This window comes from Candoia aspera, chromosome 3 (genome assembly GCF_035149785.1).
Source record: "Candoia aspera isolate rCanAsp1 chromosome 3, rCanAsp1.hap2, whole genome shotgun sequence".
In the NCBI taxonomy this organism is placed as follows: domain Eukaryota; kingdom Metazoa; phylum Chordata; class Lepidosauria; order Squamata; family Boidae; genus Candoia; species Candoia aspera.
Genome location: NC_086155.1, coordinates 196,080,716 through 196,102,602, shown reverse-complemented (window position 1 = coordinate 196,102,602; position 21,887 = coordinate 196,080,716). Strand labels below are relative to the sequence as shown.

General features: G+C 39.9%; 1 protein-coding gene across 1 annotated transcript in view; it reads right to left on the bottom strand.

The window, feature by feature from the left end:
* COL14A1 (collagen type XIV alpha 1 chain) overlaps nucleotides 1-21,887 on the bottom strand; it is a 131,489-nt gene that overhangs the window by 73,154 nt on the left and 36,448 nt on the right. Inside the window, exons 7-18 of the mRNA XM_063299632.1 lie at nucleotides 21,494-21,658; nucleotides 20,005-20,166; nucleotides 18,986-19,137; nucleotides 18,306-18,435; nucleotides 12,840-12,985; nucleotides 10,671-10,800; nucleotides 8,090-8,229; nucleotides 4,527-4,653; nucleotides 3,827-3,966; nucleotides 2,865-2,997; nucleotides 2,250-2,321; nucleotides 1,874-2,016 (exon numbers count right to left, since the gene is read on the bottom strand). Coding sequence (XP_063155702.1) covers nucleotides 1,874-2,016; nucleotides 2,250-2,321; nucleotides 2,865-2,997; nucleotides 3,827-3,966; nucleotides 4,527-4,653; nucleotides 8,090-8,229; nucleotides 10,671-10,800; nucleotides 12,840-12,985; nucleotides 18,306-18,435; nucleotides 18,986-19,137; nucleotides 20,005-20,166; nucleotides 21,494-21,658 — 1,640 coding nt within the window. The remainder of the gene's footprint in view (nucleotides 1-1,873; nucleotides 2,017-2,249; nucleotides 2,322-2,864; nucleotides 2,998-3,826; nucleotides 3,967-4,526; nucleotides 4,654-8,089; nucleotides 8,230-10,670; nucleotides 10,801-12,839; nucleotides 12,986-18,305; nucleotides 18,436-18,985; nucleotides 19,138-20,004; nucleotides 20,167-21,493; nucleotides 21,659-21,887) is intronic.

Genomic DNA, 21,887 nt, shown 5'->3' with positions numbered 1-21,887 from the left:
TTAACCAGTTAAAACCCATATCAGAAGGCAAAAGAGTTGCATCAAGTTCTTTCTGAACAAAACATAGTCACCAACAGATGGGAAGTTAATATAAAAGGAGCTTGACTTCCCAGCAGTTGCAGCACCTGGCTGGGTTTGCAAGTAAGATAAGCAGAGTTGGGGCTGATTAGCACTTGGATGGGAAACTTCCAGGAGAAATGATAGAGCTATAGATTAGCTTGGAAAGTAAAAAAAAAAAAATCCTAGAAAAAGGCAACTATATTGTTACATCCAGGAGGTTACCAGGAATCAAGCTTGACCCTGAAGGAGATTTGACTTGACTTTAATCTGTCTCCCATGGCACAGAAATCCAAAGATTCAGAACAGCCACCAAGAATATTCACTTTTTCTTGTTTGCGTCAAATGGGGGTAGAGCTGAGAAAAAGCCCGCTCTCACAGATTGTAAAACTGGACAGGTTCTGATGAGACAATGCCTCTTTCAAGTAGTTGTATGAGGGCTTTACATAGATAACCTTTTTGAACTGTGTCCAGAAATAAGTGGTGGCCAGTGAAGCTGCTGTAAGACAGAAACTGGGCTGAGCAGGCAGAGTCAACAGCTTGGCCAGAATTCAAATCATTTTATGGGTCCATAATATCTGTAAATCTTTCAGTCTGTGTTTCTCATTGTAATTTGCTTCCAGCTTTCTCATGCCCAGCTGCTTGAAACTCTTTCATCTATTTATTTCATGTCTTCATCAGAAAGATTCTCAAGGTAGATAGCAATCATTTGCAAAGTACAAGTATTAAATCAACAGATGAAAGCAGTCAAGACTCTTCTTTCTTGATGATTTCTCCTCTAAGCCACTAATGTTCTTCCTCACTTACCCTTGCTGCCCTCTTCTTTCAAATCTCTTCTTAAGGCCATGGGGTTTGGACTTAACCCATTAATCCTATACAAGATCAGAAATCATGGAGAGTGCTGGCTTATGGAATCGCCAAGGATCGGATCTGACTGAATGGATAATTCGATTCGATTCATTAATCCTCATCCCAAAACAACTCAGTATTAGTAGGCATAATGTTACATAGTCATATTTGTTACTGGCAACCATTGCCTGAGACCTCAAGTGCAAGATTTTTGAGAACCACAATGGAGATGCAAACCGGGTCAGTTCTATGATAGGTGGCATGGTAAGTGTTAACCTACCATGTTCTCCATTTGAACTGAGAATCCCACACCTCCTGTTTGTAAGAAGAAAGAGGGTTTTGTTGATCTTTGTGTCCAGTAAATGGCATAGAACTCCCCCTGTCCTCCATGAGAATCTAGCAGAGGAAAAGTCCTCCTTAACTTTTCACACCAGCCCTTTGATATTTGCCAAAACAAATTTCTGCACTAAAAGGTAAACCCAGGCAAAATGCATTGGGCATTGATGGGATATATCATTTTTTACAGGAGAGAGAGAGAGAGAGGGAGGGAGGGAGGGAGGGAGGGAGGGAGGGAGGGGGAGATAAAGAGCTAGTTTGGTGTATTGGTTAAGGCATCAGGCTACAAACCAGGAGACCGTGAGTTCTAGTCCCACCTTAGGCACAAAGCCAACTGGGTGACCTTGGGCCAGTCACTTTCTCTCAGCCCTAGGAAAGAGGCAATGGCAAATCACTACTGAAAAACCTTGCCAAGAAAACTGCAGGGACTTGTCCAGACAGTCTCCAAGAATCAGACATGATTGAGCAGATTAAAAAAAAAGATAAATAAGCAATATTAGCAGAATGAGGCTTACATTATGTGGGCGACTGATACTTATTACTGAAGAATGTTCCCTTTGCGTCCTTGTTATGAACAATTCTTTAAGAGTCCAAGCTGAGCTTTCAAAAACTTCAGACCAATCATCCTTACCGTTCCCTCACCACGACCACCATCAGCCATCAAGTATGTCACCCTGAACTGGGAAATGCCAAGGTCCATAATGTCCCATTTCACTCTCAAACTTGAGGTAGTTTCATCTTCAACCATAAGATTCTTTATTCCTGTCCGAAAGACTACAAGAACATTAAACATTTCAAACAGCTTTAAATCTTTTGAAACACCCAGTCTGGATATTGAAGGGCACTTCTTCCCCACTCCAGATATTACAGTAAATATTTTATAACATCTCAAATTCTAAACCACAATCATTCTAAGAATGCCAAAATATGCATCTTTGCTCTGAGTAATGTTAACTAAACCACCTCTTGAACTATGTATGTTTTTACTTTTTAAATATATTTTATACCTGCTGTTGTAGGTTGAGTAGTAGTAGTACTTGTTGTAGTTGTGGTAGTTAATTCAGTAGTCAGTATTTCAACTGGAGAAAAACAACAACATGACAAGCATGTTTTCATACAGAATTCCATTCTAGCAACAGCTCCTGTATGTTTCTTGTACAGTATATGTATATCTACATGGCACTCTGACACAGAACATCATGGCTGGAGAAGATAAAGACAGTGTGAACTGAAATTAAAGCAGAATCTGGATTAACCGGCAGAGATTCAAAAGAAAGAACTCTGGATGGAGCTCTGCCAATATTACTGGCAGATGATTTCTGGAGGGGAGGGTTGAGTTGTTTCCAAGTTGATCAAATGTCAACTCAGCATCTGTTCTGATCTGTTCTAGATTCACCCTGGCATACACAAAGCAGGAGCATATGTAACACCCCTTCAGAAGATGCAGACTGCGTTTCAGTAATCAAATAAGCACAAGACATGGTTCATGTACATTAGGGAATTGGAACACAGGACTCCAGGTAAGAAGGCAGAAGTTCCAGATACTTCTGGACTTTGCCATTTTAAGTAAAGTATATATGGGAAGTATATAGGAAGGGCAAGTATCATATTTCCCATCTTACGTGTGGTCCCAAGTACAGCAACAACATCACTTTCACTTTCGTCATCAAAGAGGGCCACCAAGGACACCTCGTACTCCATATCGGGTAGCAAGCCTTCGATCTCATATGTGTCCACTTCTCCACTTAAGATGATCTTAAACAGATAGGAGATTTAGAAGACAGAAAGGTGAATTACTTCTTGTGGAACTTGCCAAGGGATACCTACCTCATTTTCCACCTTCCAAAAACACTGATAAATATTCTTCATGTCTCTTGATGAAGTAGCTGATCTGCACTGAATATCCACTAAGCATGCTCATTTTTCATATACTGTAGTTCCTTTAGCTATTGCCTCCCTAAATTTGTATTTGTGCAAATATTCCTTGAGGCATTTTTCTCAAAGAATTTCTCTTGGCACTGCTTTGCCTTCATAAGGATCCAGACTCAGATGAGTTTTTAAATGGCATAGAGCGTAAGAGGACAACCAAAAATCCCTAGGCCATATGTGGCTTTGTTGTTGTTGTTGTTGTTGTTGTTATTAATGCAGCACTCAGCACCTTCTTTAACTACAGCACTGAAATTTGGCACTTCAGCTGCTTAAAATCAGTGATACAATTGTCTTCCATTTTGAGGTGCAAAACACAAGACCATAGTATTAGCATATAATAAAATAAAACTGGCTTAAAATATAATAATATAATATAATATAATATAATATAATATAATATAATATAATATAATATAATATAATATAATATAATATAATATAATATATTAATATAATGTAATAGGGGAAACTCCATTCCCAAGGATAATAAAATGGAAGATTGGGCTCTTGCCCCCATGCTTTTCACAAATGTACTCATCTGATTTCCTCATTACATCCACTGTGACTCTACTCCTCAAAATACATAAAACAGAGTCTGTCACCAGCACTCAAACCCTCTTATAACAAAAAGCATGTCTGGGACAAGAACATTTACCTCATCAGCTTCTTCTCCAACCAATGGAATCCATGCTAGACGGTAAAGGGCTACATCAGAGGATGGCGGCTTCCAGCTTACACTTAAACTATCAGTAGATGCTTCATTAATTTCCAAAAATTGAGGTGAGGGAACTTTCTCTGCAAGATACAGAGAAAACATACGGATTCCAAATGTGTCTCATATTCCCTAAATGTGAGGTCCCTTCTAAGCCTATGTAATATTAGCAGAAGCATTAAACATTCTATAGAATTTTAAAAAGCTGAACTTGATTTTAACTGATCAGACAATGCTTGAAAGTTCTAATGAGTAACCAAATTATGTCTGCAATTTTTTTTAAAAAAATCTATGCAATCAGAAAGTAATGTCTACTTGAAGAACTTGTGAGTTGTTGGCTGCGTCTACACAGTTTGTTCAGAGAACTGGCAAAACATAACCTAATTTCAAGCGTCCTGTATTTAAATTTCACTTTCTTCCTGTAGCAACTCAACTTTAGCCAAAATATTAGACAATGCTATCATTTACATTTGCTTTAAATAATATAAAATTTCCAAGCTGTCAGTATTCAGCATGAGAGCTAGAATCTCCTTTGCTTAAGAAAATATAAATAAAATCAAAGTGACAGATTGTTCTCTCCAAGAAGAGTAAAGGGGTGTTGGGACTACAGCTAGACTGCTTTCAAAAATGCAGTGAGACTTACTTGTGGTAAAGCTGCCTGTGAGTGGCTCAGACTGACCCTCGCTATAGAGGGAGAAAACAGCGACAGTATATTCAGTGAGAGATGTCAAGCTCCTCAAAGTATGTGCTGACACTCGACCAACTTCTTCCTGCATCACAGAAATGAAAGGAATTAGAAAGGAGGTCCCAAATCGATATCTACATCAGGATGCAAAAGAGAGGCTTGGCCTAATTCTTCTGCCAGAGACTTCTTCACAATCGAAAAAGGAATCCCAGGTTAGACCTCAGGCTGCATCAATCAGTGTCTTGGCAAATGGCCCACTTTACAGAAGGGAAGAGCCTGTTTGCTCCCCTTTAGCTAAATGGAAAGGAGGGGGAGAGAAAAGGGGGGACATCCTGACAGACAGACAACCAGGGATGGTTGGAAGCAGAGTGCCATTAAAATCCAGCTACTCCACCCCACCTTTCTTTCATCCTTCCCTACGTCAAAGTACTGTAAAACTTTTATTTATTGAAGTCAGTAAACAAGAGCATACAAGGAAGCTCAGAACACTGGAGACCTTAAGTTTTAACAAAGTTGGACAGCTTTGAATGAAATGTGTTGAAATCTGATCATTTCCATACCAAACCATGCTTTAGATGAGAGGTTCTCCAAGTGTGGCATCTGGGGTATTTGCCTAAAAATTCCTGCTCCTTTTTGGCCACATTTGTAAAACCTTAGTGGCTGAGTCATCTACTGCCCCACACAATTGATTAATCTCCACAGTCTGGCACATAAAATTAAAAATCACTTGGTCAATTTTTGGGTTCCTCCTAGGCATCAAAAAAAGTTTTTGCTCCATTGGGGAGCAGTCTCTCTCTCTCTCCCTCCCTCCAAAAAAGTGCAGTTGGGGTCACCATCATCACAGATAAAGGGGGACATCTGGAGGGCAAGCCCAGATGTTTGTTTTGCTATATTTTTAACTTGTTTTTATTCTCTGTTAGCCACCCAGAGTCATATGTTTGAGATGGGCAGCCATACAAATTGAATAAATAAATAAGCCCACCCCTACCCCATTCTGCCACTTTTCACCACTCCCCCTGGTGATTGTGTTGCCTTCTTGTAAGAGGAAACTTGGCCGAGTTTTTGTCAATTTCACCCAATTTCAAAAAATAGGTTCCTCTTCTGAACCTGTTAAAACCCCAAGTTTTACAGTTCTTCCAGGGTCTTGTAAAAGAAAGCAGGGGTGTCTGCAGGGGGTGTGAGCATCTGCAAGATGGTGGGCGTGGTATCACGATCCAAGCCCAGCCTCTTTTGTACATGCACCAAAGCATGTACAAAATGGACAGCGCTTGGATCATGACACCAAGCCCACCATCTTGCAGATGTTCACACCCCAATGAACACTCAGCAGAACCTGTCAATTTCATCCAGGTAAAAGGAAAAAAAAACCCCAAAGAAATGGCTGTGCTGAACATTTCACCACTCCATGGCTAAACCCAAAAAAAGTAAATCAAAGTTCCCATCTTTCACAGCAGGCAGTCCAGCAGCTCAGTTTGAGATGGCCATTGAAGGCAGAGAACAGGGATGCCCCCCAGTGCACACACCAGCCAACTGGAATGGAGGCATTTGTGTAAGAAGGAATGAAGTACCACAGGTGAACTGGACTGCCCTGTTTGTGCTAGCAGAGAGGGAAAGACACTATTTCTGATGAGACTCAGATGGAGGTCACCTTCCTAGCAGCCATGGGATGGACTAAGGATGATGTCATCCACTCCTGTCCTTCCAAACTGATTGGTGGCTCATCCTCTTACTAGGATAAGCAGGAAGTATGGATTAGCTCTACAGTTAATTGACTGGGCGATGTTATCAGTATGATACAACCACCTTTGACCCAGTTAAGCATGCTATTCAAACAGGACCATTATGTCACACACCATCAGTCTGCCTGATGAACTGGAAAAAAACCAGAACAATCCCAGGACATATGCTTATTTTTGTTTTGTTTTAAAAACATCACAAAGGAATATATCTGTTTACAAGCCAAGCAGCTGTTCCTCAACTTTCTTTAAAAAGGACTATCCTACCTTTCAGCTTCTGCTGATGGGAGGAAAAAGTGATAGCAAGTAAGATGGACTCTGGAAAAAATATACATTGGTATTTCTCTCGGGTGAAATTGCTGGAATATTTATAATGTTCTGTACAGGCCAGCTTGAGATCTTGTTCCCCTGGTCCACATGGCCTCAAGCCTGCTATTCTGGACTCTCTAGTTAGATTTCCTGCATTACATGGGCTGGGAGATCCAGCTGCTCCACTGGAGTTGAAGATAGGTTGAGAGCTAGAATTTCTTAGTACAGGAATGCTGAAAATGTCAATAAGAATTGATACCTAGTACAAAGCATGGGAAGCATAAAGTGGGCCTTTTGTTAAGCCATGAAAAGGACCAGAGGAAAGGTCATCAAGTTTAAACCCACAAGAGTCTAAAACAAGGGCAGCAAGCCTGTTCCATTCTGTTATAGCAACAAAGATTTTTTACAAGCTGCGTCATGTTGAAATTCTGGAAAGCTTCGACCAATTTCTTGCCAGGACAAGGGGAGCCAGACAAGGAGGGAATGGAGGGACATGTGCCAAGACTTATAAAAAAAAATGCTTATTAAAAAAGACATCGTTCTATATCAGTTTGGGATGAGGAGGAAAAGTGGTCTGCACAGATGGAGCTTTCTCAGAATCGATAGCAATGACGACTGCCTTGGGGATGCCCCACTGCCTTTGCAATTTTTGTAAGCAAACAGGTACTAGAAAGAGTCTGTGGGGATATTTCCATTCTCCAGTCTGGCATCCCAATGTGCAGACCCGACTCATTACATTTTAAAGTTAAATGGCAACCTTAGCTATTTTGGAAAACTGAGCAAGGTACTTGGATGGGAGACCATTAGGGTACCCAAGGGTTGTAATGTCTGTCCATAAGTCCATCCATCCATCTCTCTCTCTCTCCATCCATATATATCTATCTATCCCAGAAGGAAATAGCAAACTAATTCTGTGCATGCCAAAAAAACAACATGGACATGTCCATATAGACATCAGTAGTCAAGCTTGATTTGAAGAAGACTACCTTTTCTTTTTCTTTTTTTTTAGTATATTATACCCTTTATGTTGAATAAAACAAAAAAAATATTTAAAGGAAAGAACCTCACATTCTACGTGATGGCTAATTCCAAAGCAGAAAACTGCTTAACTGTTTGATAAGAGAATATGAGAAAGGGGAGGTGGGAAGGGAATGGCTTGAATAATTAAAGAATGAAGGGATTTTTTAAAAAAATTACCTATATGCAAAATATAACAAAAACAATGCATTTACAACTTCAAATTTCTTTGTAGAGAAACGATTCTCAAACTTTTGAGAAAGGATTTCATTTCTACAAACAATTTCTCAAACCTTTGCAATGGAGCTGTGTGCCACATTTTGAAATCTGTTCTCAACCAGATAAGTTAATCTTACTGCCTTTTTATCAGTTATTGGCAGACTGAAAATAAAATATAGGTTTCTCATGATAAATCCGTGTTTAGGTTCTTTCAATTTATGCTTTTAAAAATCTGCTTACCTCATTGGTTTCGGTCCCATCTGTCTTAACGTACATAATGCGATACCCTTTGACCTTTTGGGAAGCAGGATCCCATGTTATTTTGACTGAGCTGTGATCCACATTTGAAAACTTCAAATTTCGTGGTGGACTTAAAGGCACTTGAAAATGGAAATGAATCCATATTATAAATAATATCTTTGCTTTCTGTCAGTTGACCTATTCTTATATATTGCTGCCGGATAACATAAATTTCCATGCAACATTATGTGTCTAATATAGTTTGCAACAGATGTTTTTGTCAAGGAGGTAGCCTTCAAATATATATAAGGACATCAGGAGGCCATGCATAATCCCAAAATCTGAGTCCCTGGTCATGTTCAGTGCAGAGGTCTCTCCCTACAAAATTCACACTGTATATATACCAACCAGATTTTGTCACATGTGGGACTAATGCACAGGCAACTAGAAAAAAGTCATTGAACTTTGTTTTTATATATGATTACTGCAGCAAGATTATTATATGCTCAAAAGTAGAAAGGTTCGGCACTAGTCACAATGGGGGAGTGGTTGGTGAAGATGATGGAACTTGCAGAGATGGCTAAATAGAAAAGAAAATAGCTGTATTTATGGCTGACTGGAAACCCCTTATAGACTTTTCGCATGAAATGGAAAAAAAATTGCACTTATGACTTGTGGTTTTCATAATTAGAAAAAAAGAGGGTAATAGAAAAAAGTTAGGGTTTTTTTTTATAATTATAGAGTAAGAGATAATTTTGTAATCATATTTGCTGCAGAGACAATTGGAAGCTTTTTTCTATTTCTTTTTATCCTTTCTTGCTGCACTTTTGTATTTTCCTTTTTCTTCTTTTCTTTCTTTGTTCTCTCTATTCTCCATTAGTGGCGTTAGTTTTTATGTTTTCTTTAAAACTTTTAATAAAATTTATTGGAAAAAGAAGGGGGGATTTTGTCACATGTGTGGCTTGAGTTATACGGTTCCAGACTTGTGTAAATAGGGTAGCTCTTCCTAAATAGGGAGCCAAACAGCTTTAAAAGAAAACAGAAGTCCCTTTACAGCAAACTTGTTGAAATTAGGATGAATTAGACCCAGCAGAATCCACTGGAAATAAATAGTCATTCCAATGCTAGAAGTCATCTCCTACAATGGTCTTATAGTGGAAGTTGAATGATTTTGTTTTTTGTGCAAACAGAATTTCTGAAATACAACATGTGTTGAGATACTTTTTTTTTTACCCTGTGTTGTATGGTTGCAGTGTAGCTGCTTTTGGCATCCAAGTACCTTCCAGATGTGTTGGTCTCCAACATTCAGAATTCTGGTGGGGAGCTCTAAGAATGACAGTCTAACACATCTAGAAAGACCTGGCTTGGGGAAAGGCTGAGATAGACACACCCACTCAGGAACACTGAGAACTTCTTACGTATTTCAAGAAGTCCTTTTTTTCAGGAGGCTGAAAACCATTCAAAGTCATGCCTCCTTCTCCAGTGGTACATGATAACAATACCTTTGCCTCCATGTAGATCAATTTGGTGGCCAATCCAATATCCCAAATTACATTAATAAACATTACAAGGTAAACTCTCCTATCCCAGATGTCACAAAACATTTCAGAGTCAGAGGTAAAGACATCTATGAACGTAAGATCTGTCTGCAGACATCATGTTGCCTGCCTTGGCTTCTATCAGTTTCATACATTCAGTTCTTTATAAGACAATACACATCTTAGATCTCACAATATGCATCTGTGTGTGGGGAACAGTGAGTGCATGACAATTTAAAGTAAAAAAAAAACAGCCAATATGGAAAATCTTAACTCTCAAATAGTTTCCCAAAGCTGTTATAATTTTTTTTAAGGTGATCTTGCTCCTGACACTTGAACACATGTTGTATGCTTAGACTATGAACTATTTTAAAGTGGAAAGTTTGGATCTCTTCATAGCACAATAGCCAAAGAGTAACCATTGAAGAGATACTACAACAATTTTTTTCAGTAGAATTGACCCCTAGAGGAGCATGAGTTGGGTGAGTGTACCTATTTTAGAGGTATCTTCCCCACCTTGTGTTAGACTTCACCTGCCAGAATTCCCAGTCAGTCACTTGAGAATTCTAGAAACTGGAATCTAACAACTCTTGAAAGTACCAGGTTATGGAAACTAACATTAAATTTTAAAACATTAAGGAATGGGATGAAAAAATAGGCTGCAATTAAAATTCAGTGGAATTAAAATAGGTATTATAGATGTTATCTCACATCTATTTTAGATGAGAAGCAAAGATGTTCTACAGGAAAGTAAACTTCAGAAAACTTAAAAATCTGCTCTGGATATCTTAAAACTCTAAGCAAGAATTGTCTACTGAAGTCACTTTCTGTACATGATAATAACCAGATATCAACAAGTTGTCAAAGAAAATCATGAGCACCATACTGAAGAGGACACCATTGCTCTTCATGTTCCTTCCTAAATGGTGCCTCTAGGGATTAATATTGTACTAAAGCTTAATGTCAGAAATTATTTTTCTGTCTCAGAAAGCCTTTCCAAAATTTACTCCCGGGGCATGTAGAAAGACATAAATACCACTTACATGTTGTTTCTTGTCCTGTAAGAGGATCACTGGCTTCTTCTCCAAACATTGCATAAACCGTGACTGTGTATTCTGTGTTGGGCAGCAGACCCTCAAGTTCAATCTGGGTTGAGCTCACTCCAATTTTCATCTATAAAAATATGAGTTCATTTTAAAAAATTGATGAAATAATAGCATATATGAGTAGAAGGTGAACTTTTTCAGGAGAATAACTTATGTCAAACTAAGAAAAATGGGCTTGTGATATTAACAAGGGATTGATTCACACCACTTTGCCCTGCCTGAGGATCACTGGCACAAATTATTCCTATAACGGGTCGATGGGCAGCTATCCAATTTGTGAGAACTCCTAGAATATAGAAAACCACCAACTGAAGCCTAGCGCAAAAGACAGAAATGTAGAATTGTGATTGCCAGAATTAAACAAGTCCCTTTGTATTTTCATATAAATATCTTCTCCATAACTTTTGCTCCGCTATCCTTAAATGATACAATACTGTAAATGCCACTTTTACTATTATTAACTACTGTTAATAATTTTGAGTCAGAAAAGTTCCAGATCTACAAAGGGAAAAGACATGGTTGACCTCTATCACTATATCTTACTATACATGTTATCTGTAGAGGCTCTATTATGGAAAATCCAAAATAACACACAGTTGCAAGTCAGTAGTTTCTTACGTGAACAGGAAATGAATGCTTATTTATTTATTTATTTATTTATTTTTATCCCACTTCTATTATTTTCATAAATAACTCAAGGTGGTGAACATACCTAATACTCTTTCCTCCTCCTCTTTTCCCCACAACCACCACCCTGTGAGGTGAGAGCGACTGGCCCAAGGTCACCCAGCTGGCTTTCATGCCTAAGGCGGGACTAGAATTCACAGACTCCTGGTTTCTAGCCCAGCACCTTAACCACTAGACCATGCTGATGATTTGCAATCTTTTTATCTAAATCAACAAAAGAGCTGCCAATTTTTATTCAAGAAATTAGCAACTTTTGAAAACTAGCAGGATTGAAAATTAACTATTAAAAAAGCAGAGATATTTGTCATAAGTATAGGCTCTAAGATCCAGAAAGAAATTAAAAAGGAATACAACATTAAAATTGGTCAAAAGTCAATCAAATACTTAGGAATTAATATTACAAAAATTCTTAGTAAACTAGGTGTGTTAAATTACAATCCATTGCTGAAAACAATTAAAAACAATTTAGAAAATGGTCATTACTTAATCTACCTGTTTTGGACAAAATAGTTGTCCAAAAAGTTATCTAAAGTTATCAGTATTTCCAAAGTTGTTTTATTATTTCCAAAATGTGCCAGTATAGCTGAATTCTAAGATCTTGAACTCCTGGCAACCAATGTTTATAAAATTTGTGTTTAATAGAAAAAGAGAATAATAAAAAGCCTATTGTTTTTGAAATCCTACATTTGTGCCTTTTATTTTTTTTCCCCCTGAAGCAGGCCTTAAATTTCTCCTGTTAAATTTCATCCTGTTTGTTCTGGCCCACTCTTCAACCTTGTCTATATCTTTTTGGATCTTCTCTTTCTCTTCTAAAATATTAGTCACTCCTCCTAGTTTTGGATCCTCTACAAATTTGATCATCATCCCCCTCAAATCCTTCATCCAGTCCATTAACAAAAATCTTGAACAATAGAAGGCCCAGGACAGAGGCCTATGGCACTCCACTCATTAATACTATCCAAAATGGTGTGGAGCCAATACTCCTTGAGGGAGATCATTAAGCTGAAAACAGGGAGTTCTACACCTTTGCTTTTCAAGAATATCAGCCCATACATTGAAGCAAGGGCCAAAAGGTCAACAGGTAGTTCTCGATTTACAACCACAATTGGGACCAGAACTTCCGTTGCTAAGCGATGCGGTTGTTAAGTGAGTCATGCCTGATTTTATAACTTTTGCCATGGTCGTTAAGTGAATCATGTAGTCTTTAGCGAATCCAGCTTCCCCCATTGACTTTGCTTGTCGGAAGCTAGTTGGGAAGGCCACAAATGGTGATCACATGACTGCAGGGATGCTGTAATTGTTGTAAGTGCAAGGACTGGTCATAAGTCACTTTTTTCAGCACTGTCATAGCTTCAAAGGGTGACTAAATGAATGGCCATAAGTCAAGGACTACCTGTAGTTGATGCCGTGTTTTCTCACCTCCTTTTCATCTGCTGCTAACCCATCAGTGAGGGGTGCATACAGAATCATATAGCCAGTTGCACCTGCTACTGCGCTCCACTTTACTTTCATACTGTTGTGTGAGACATCATACAACTCCAGATCAGATGCCATTGGCAACGCAACTGCAGTGGGAAAAAACGAGAGACAGTTACTGCCTAATTTCTTCAAAGGGGTGGGCATGCTTCCAATAACAGCAACAACCAAAACAGTTTTAAATTCAAGATTTTTTGTTAGGACTGAGCAACAAATTGTTGAATCCTTTTTCTAACAGAAGTTCTTGTTAATAAGGAAAAGAAGGGTTGTCTTCCAAATATGTAAAAAAAAGTTGATTCTGAAATCCCACTTGTTCATGTTGGATAGCTAGATAATTGCTCTTCAATTGCAATAGATACAATTAATTACAAGCCTTGTTAATCTGCACAGCAACTCTCAGAGATCAGAGATGACTATTTCCAAAACACAAAATGGTGAATTAAACCAGACCTCATCCTCCATCTCCTCCTGTTTGTCTGTGATGTGATAGAAATCAACATGGATAACAAATCTGTGATGTGTTAGATACCTAGGTCTCAGTGTTATAAAGTCAGATCCTATTTATGCAATTCCCACAGCATTTTATCACTGTTGCTTCATCAAAACTGCCATCTGACCAAGTTTTGAAGTACATAGCTTCTTGATTATATCTATTAGCACATCTGAGTACAATTGATCCCTGGATTGCTTGCTTACTTGCTTGCTTGCTTGATTTTAGGTACCTATAAGCTTTATTTATTATTTATTTATATGCTCAATTCAACAAACCCTGGCAGCTAACATAAAATTACAAATAACTTAAAACCCACAGATTAAAATTTCCTCTGGTCAAAACATAACCAAAAACTAATTAACTAACTAACTAACTAACTAACTAACTAACTAACTAACTATCATCTGTCCATCCATCCATCCATCCATCCATCCTATTTATATGGCTCCCTATCTCGTGGCAGTGATTCTGGGTGGTGTACAAGATTAAAAGCAACTTAAGCTTAATAAAAACACACCATCCAGGCTCCAAATGCTTGGTGGAAAGCCACGTTTTCATCACAGTTTAAGGTCCAGTGGAGAGGGGAGTGTTCCAGAGGGCCAGGGCCACCACTGAAAAAGGACAACAACAGTATGTGTACCTCTGCTGAAGTGGCTTTACCCCAGCATGGGGGCAGCTGCATTCTGTACCAACCAGAGTTTCTAGATAACCTTCAAAGGCAGCCCTGAGTAGAGGGCATCGCAGTAATCCTTTTTGGAGCACATGAGTAACTATTGCTAAAGCCTTCTTCTCTAAAAAAAAGTCTGCTAGGTGAACCACTGGGAACTGGGACTGCCATTTATGCCACCCCAAGTGAGTGGAATAGATGTAAACTTAGCTATTAGTTGGTCACAGCTAATACTGGGGTGGGCAGCTGGCCCCAACAGACCTTACTTTGTTTCTTTCCAAGCACCTGATTTGGTTTTTTAGGGATTAATAAAGAATACATAAATGAAAAGCCGCATTGCTACAGATCAAAAAGACCATCTTTGGCATCATTTCTATTTAAAAGAATGCCTTTTGGCCTTTTATAGGCCCAATAGGCTTTCTTTGAAAAAAGAAATGATAGAAGGCTGTATCCCACACAGTGCCTTCTTGTAAGTGTGCCCAGCAGGCACACTGGTAGGGAACCAACTGGAGATGATGCTAGGAAGGGTGCCTTCTGTGGGGTGGGGCCTGCCCTCCAGAAGAACATCCCCTAAAGATCTGTATGGCTCCCACCCTTCAATTATTCCAGAAGTCTTTGAACACCTGGCTCTGCTCCTGGGCCTGTGGTTAGGATGGTTGTTCAGTCCCTGATGGGTCTTTTTGTCTATTTTGGGTATGTGTTGGTTTTCCTTTTTCTGGAATGTGGATGGCTCTTTTTCTCTATTTTATTGTTTCTTGTTCTTGAGATGTAAGCCACCCAGAGTCATTTGGGAGCCCAGTGGTCAATCCTGTGTGACTGGCACCTCCCACTCTGCCAGCCATTTTATGAACGTGCAAGCCACTCCAGGTTGTCCTTTTAAGAGAACACCAAGGCTAAGTTCTCCAAATTTCAAAGGCAGTCCTTGGTCCCTGGTCTCTTGGCAACTTTATGATGTGTGGACTTCAACTCTTAGAACTCAGGCACACAGGAGGCACAAGAAAGTGGGGGCTATTTTGGAGATCTTATTGACCCCCATTCCCTGAATTCTGACCAAAAATGCACTCACCTTTATTCCCTGTCTCACACACCCATGGCCTCAATGTATTTACCTCAGCTGCTGACTGCTACATTCCCTCAAAGCTACACTTAATGCCTGAATCCATGTTCTTTTCATTTGCAAGTACTTTAATTTGTTATTATCTGCCAGCAAGGTCAAATATATAAAGTGTATTGTTCCACCTTCTCCTCCTGACAGCATCCTTTCTTTCCCCTTGAAATGTTACCTGGAGTGATTAATATTTACTCATTTCAGAGCATTGCTTTATGACACTTGAGCAAAGATTAAATAAAACTGTGCTTGGAGACATGCTGCCTTAGGCAGTAGTCGAATCAGAAATGCACATGGTTGGACTTAGTCAGAACTTGACTTCAAAAGAGCACCAAGTGCCACGGGAAATGATGTTACTGGGATAGTATGTACTCTTGGACCATGGAATTCGTCATTAACCAATTCCTGACCAGGCCTGATCAAACATATGCTAGGCTAGACTTTTAATCCTTCTACAATGCTACCCCACCAGAGTTTACTCAAAAAGAGGGGCCATAATGGGCCAGGTCTATCACTAGGTAGACCAGACCTGGAAATCAACTCCACAGATGGCTAAAACTACTTTGATTGTTAGATTGGCTAATAATAACAGAAGTCTGGAAGTCTGATTGTGCTGGACCTCCTCCTCCTCCTTCTGTGAATGAGGGAGGCCGCTGCCTGAGCCACTTCCGAATGTTATCTCATTGCTGTGGACTTAAAAAATATTTCAGCCCCTTTTGCTTAGCTAATGGTCTTTCGTATTTCCATCAAGGTCAACTTCCTTATTCTCTACATAATGGTGAGTATTTCACAATGTCAGAGACCTTGATTGTAAGGCAAATAGCCAGTGGGCTGCTAGAAAAACGCTGGGATTGTAGAGACCCATGGTGATGGCCTTGAGGGAAAAACAAAAAACAAAAAAGGCAGAAGCATTGCTTGAGCACCGGGAAGAACGATAGCATTAAGAAGAGACTCAAGTTGGCTCTTCCCTGATTCCCTGACTGTAAGATTGATATCAGCCCTTCAAGGTTGTCCCACTCCACAAGAAGACTAGAACTAAGCTTTATTGAGAAGGATTATATGAACAGAATCCTGCAAGTCTGTGTTTTTCCTCTCCTCCTTCTTACACTCCAGTTGTCAGGGAGGAGCTCGCCTGAGTCTCTTCCTAATGCTACCTCCTTACCCAGGGCTCAAGGAATGTTTCTCCATGATTCTTTATAGCAGTATTTCTCAACCTTGGCAACTTTAAAATGTGTGCACTTCAATTCCTAGAATTCCCCAGCCCAACCATGGCTGGAAGTCCACACATCTTAAAGTTGCTAAGGTTGAGAAACACTGCTCTATAAGGATATTCATGTATGTGGCATTGTGATTGCTACCCACATGGCCTCTGTATGATTTCCTGCACTAACTTTTCAATCAGGCTTTGGAGCAGGCTGGTCCTTGTATGTCCTACCTCAGGCTCAGGGTCTGTAGCTATCTAGATCTGAACCAGATCTGCAGTAGCTCAATAGGTAGGACACTGATTGGGTGACACCATTTTCATTCTTCTAATGAAGATGAGCACCTACAGGGTCATGGTGTTCCCTGGGTATTACAGCATTTCTGGGTTAGCTGAAGTGGGTGACTTCAAGCTGCTTTGGGAGGAACTGGCAAGTAGAAACAGTGTAGTGTGGAAATGTCTATAGTTTGTTAAAGCAAAATGGCAAAAAAGTCTGGTTATGGAGACCATCACTAAGGCTGAGTATTGGTCTTGGATGTTCATGATGTATTCTATATTATTCTCATATCAGGGTTGAAATATGCAAAATAATATATACTAGCTACATATTTTGACTTCCTAAGATGCTCAGATTTTCTTTTCAAAAGAACCTGTTTCTAGCCCTTCTAGGGGTGAGATGTTTCAATCTCAAGAACAGCAAGGACAACAGGATATTCATTGATCATGATTTCTCTGAACCAGTTTTAACTATTTTTACTGATACTTTAAACTTATACATCTATGTATGTACACACAATCCATTTCAAGAACACAGAACACACAGCCCTCAGATAATTTTGACCCTGAGAACTGTATTTCCCCTGCAAGAATGATAATTCAGGACCCCCATTCAGTTGCCCCTGGAAAAAGGGGAAAGATTTCTCCTTGGCATGAGCAGATTCTTTGGGATGCACTGAGGGAGCAGCAGGGTGAAAGAAGCAGCTTATCTTTAGCATTCCCTAAACTCAGAGATATGAATGAAAACCATGTGACATCATCTGCACCGTCCTTAAAGATACAATGCTCAGAAAGTAGGCAAAGGTCTTCATGCCACCAGGTTCAAATGTAGAACACCCCAAACCCACATGCGCTTCATGAAATCCTATACCACTGGCACCAGTTAATTGCTTCTGCTCAAGGGACAGCTGATAGCTGGCGCCAGGTAGAAGAACACAACTAGGCTGCTGTCAAGCTTATTCAGATACAACCCAGATTCAGCAAAACAGAGTGAGGAGTGAGGGCTCTTATCAAAAGGCCTGCTGTTCTGTTTAGAGGATTTATCACCACAACTTGCAACAAGAATTGCTGGCAAGTGCTACCAAAATGGAAGCAGGCAAAAGGTTGACCCTGAAGGAAAGAGGTCATTTTGAGGCATGGACATCAAGAGGATCTCTTGATGCATGGAAGTAAATGGCAGAACCTATCTTGAAATCATCATCCTCACTGGGATACTGTGGCAGCATTCTTATGTGTATTGACTTGGCAGCAACCCTATCCAGCAACCACATCTGGACAGAATTGGAATGTTCAAGGGAGGGTTAGAATAGGATTTCCCCCTCTACATCAGTGATTCCTAGGAAAATCCTTCTGCTTTTCTTACTGGCCTTAGGAGGAAAAGGCTCCCATTGATGCTAATAGCAGCCTAGGCAGAAATAAGAGTTATTTTTAAAGAGATCATGGCCGAGAAGGGAAGGATTAAGCCCCGCTCCTCTCTAGGTGCTCTGATGCCAGCCAAAAATTAACACCGAATATTGTGAAATGTACTTTTTCTCCTCATGCCCAGCAGGTTTACATTGGGTGTAGGTTCACATCTAGAATGGCCAGATGTACACTTACAATACAAAATTAGGTGGTTCCAACATAAATTTAAAATACTGCCACTTTCCTTTTCTGCCACTTACATGTTGTTTCAGTGCCCCTGAGGCCTTCGCTGGCAGAGCTAACATAGATGGCAAACACAGCAATCTGATACTCCGTTAGAGACATCAAGTTTTTCAACACTGCTGTTGAAACCGTTCCATCTACCACCACCTGAACGAAAGAAGAGGTGCCGTTAACTAGGCTTTTAAAATGTCCACAGAGCAGGCTTTCTCCTTCACTTGGAAATAGGCTGTAATTCAATTCCCAAGGAAAGATCTTGAACATTGATTAGAGAAGTGCAGGAGTAATTGACCACTGCTTCCAATAGCAATTATTAATGTATTTTGCTTAGCACAATTATGGGATCCTATAATTTAAGGCTTTACATTACGTAAATCCCGATTCTGCTCATGTGTGTGAGAAAACCCTGTTCATTTTCCATCTAACCACCCCCAGTAGCTTTTGGTCTTCCAAAACATACTCAACACAACCTGCAGGCACCAAAAGTTTGTCCAGTTTTCTGTTGGAGATAAACATTAGAAAAGGGATCAAGTTAACAATTCCATTTTTATATACATGTGGCACATTAATCTAATCAACTACATGGGCAAACTGGTGGCAAGATCCATTCCAAACAGTTTTTAAGTTGTGAGTTGTATCTTTTCCCATCTACTAATTATTTTCAGGTAAGTACACAGCTGGGGGGTTGTTACTCCAGTACCTCTTCTGGTTGCCCTCCTTTGGTGGGGTAATAGACAACTCGGTACTTTTCCACCTTGCCTGGTGCATGAGTCCAACTCACACGGAATCCTCTGGCTGTCACCTCAGAAGTGACCAAATCTGTAGGTGCTCCAAGTGTGGCAACCAATGCTCCTAAAGTTTTACACATCAGAGAAGCAATTATTTCAGCCACCCCAAAATGATCATCTCATTCAGTTGTTAACTTTTCTAGATCTTGTAGCCAATCTGCTGGTGGACAACTCAGTAAAAACTCAGATCACTGTGCAATTAAAATGTCAGGGGGAAAAGGGGTTTTATCCTTCTTGTAATTCTAGAACTCAAGGTCATCCAAAGGAACCGAATTTTGGAGAAATTAAATGGAAGAAGCCTTTTACCCAGCACATAGAATTTGTTAGAGTAAGGCGTACTGATGGCTACCACATTGACATTAAAGGATTACTCATGAAGAGAATAATGGCTGCTAGTCACTATGGCCATAGTGTGTTGGCCATGTGGCAAGAGAAAGCTGGATGAGCTAGTCTTTTAGCCTGACCTAGCACCATTCATTGTACAGGTAGTCCTAGACTTACGACCATAATTGGGACTGGAATTTCCACTGTAAGTCGTTGCAGTCGTAAGTCGAGTCACCACGTGACCAGAACCAATTTTACTACCATTTTTACAGCGGTTGTTAAGCAAATCACCACGGTCCTTAAGTGAATCCAGGTTCCCAACTAGGCATTTTCTGCTGGAAAACAGCAAAAAAATTGCAAAATGTGATAATGTGACCCCAGGACACTACAACCAGTCGTAAATTTGAGCCGGTTGCCAAGCTCATGAAATGTGATCATGTGACTGGGGGGGGGGTGCAACATTTTGTGATGCTCAGAAGTGCTTTACAGTCCATAAAGCACCCATTCCGAGGCCATTGTAACTTTGGACTGTTGTCAGATGAACAGTCGTAGGTCAAGGACTACCTGTATGTCCTTTGAAAAGAATACCTTTCCTGGCTATTCCTACCTTTGATTTCTTTTTCTTGTTCTTCAACTCTCAAGCACACAGTCTTTGTAAGTCCTTCCACAATGGAGTTCATTAAACTGAAGTCAGCAACATTGTAGACATGAGTGCTATGTGGTTCTGAGGCAATCTCCTTCAGTTCATTTTCGTCAGCATTCTTTACACCTGGCATCAGAGGAAGAAACAACCAAGTGCAATTTTACATAATGAAATAGCTTGGCTCGGACATCATTTTGTAAAAAAAATCTTTGATTTTTGATAGCACAGTGTGTGAGCATAAACCACTGTGATTATAAACCATGCCTTATGGTTTAGCATGGCGTGTGAACTGATCTACTGTGGCTTATTTAAAAAGCCATGGCTTTGTGAACCAATCTGAAGACCATGTTGTCAATATGTACACAGTGTGGACATCACTTGATCAAGGATCAGTATGGTCAGAAGAACAACCTGCCTGCAAACTGGGTGGGTTCTTGTTCCCTGGAGGTATATCAGCAGAAGGTAGATGCCCCTCACCTACTCTTAGCAAGGTGGCGGTTCTTATGGGCAGGACTGCAACCTCCACCTTTCTGGATTGGCAAGTGATGTCATTGAAAAGGTCTTGGCTAAGATCGTTGGTCCCTTCTCTGAGATTTGCAGGGGTTAAAGAAGTGGCTGGAAATGAAGCTAATGGGCCAGTCGCTCTCTCTCAGCCCAAGAGCCAATCAGGCATGGTATGAGAGTTCTAGTCCTGCCTTAGGCATGAAAGCCGGCTGGGTGACTTGGGCCAGTCGCTCTCTCTCAGCCCAAGAGCCAATCAGGCGTGGTATGAGAGTTCTAGTCCCACCTTAGGTACAAGAGCCGGCTAGGTGACCTTGGGCCAGTCACTCTCTCAGCCCAACCCACCTCACAGGGTTGTTGTTGTGGGGAAAATAGGAGGAGGAAGGAGCATTAAGTATGTTCCCTGCCTTGAGTTATTTATAACAATAATAAAGGCAGGATATAAAATAAAATAAAATAAAATAAAATAAAATAAAATAAAATAAAATAAAATAAAATAAAATAAAATAAAATAAAATAAAATAAAATAAAATAAAATAAAATAAAATAAAATAAAATAAAATAAAATAAAATAATAATGTTCCAACTTTGAAGCACTCTTTTCCGAGTTAAAACAGCTGCTCTGTCTGGTACAACTCCATTCCAAACTCAAAATAATCCCATTTCATGATCAAAATGTGTGTTCTAAACTTGAAACAACTATTTTGAGCTCAAATCAATTCAATTTTGAAACGTTCTACACAACCCTGGTTAAATCATCCCCTAACCCCCTAAAATAGCCTGAATTCACACCCCCAAAATTCAGCTGCTTTACTGCTGAGGGTAGACAGCTGGGAATCACATGCAGCCTGCTGTGACAGCATCTTACATTGTGAATCCTGGACTGAGCTAGGCACAGCGCTGTGTGACTTCTAGACCCTTTCCAACTCTATGACTTTATTACAATACACACCTATAGCAAAGAGTTCAATGCCAGCATCTCTCAGGCTTTTTGCAGGAGGAATGACATCATCTTGGGATTTCCCATCAGTGATCAATATGCCAATTTTGGGAACTCCGGGTCTTGAACCTGCATCCGGCTTAAAGTTGTTTTCCAAAATAAAAGTTAAGGCAAGGCCTGCGCAGACAGACGAAGGGAGAGAAGGAGAAGGAGAAGCAGAAGGAGGCAAAGCAGAAGGTTGACCAAAGATATTTATATTGCTGTGGCTCCAAGGCCATGCAATCTTTTATTAGGTACATTGACAGTATCTCATAATGGTTGGTTGACTGTTTCCACAAGGCTAAGAGATAAGAAGCTCCTCTCAATTCTTTTAAGAATGAAGATGGGATTATCCTCGGCAAAGACT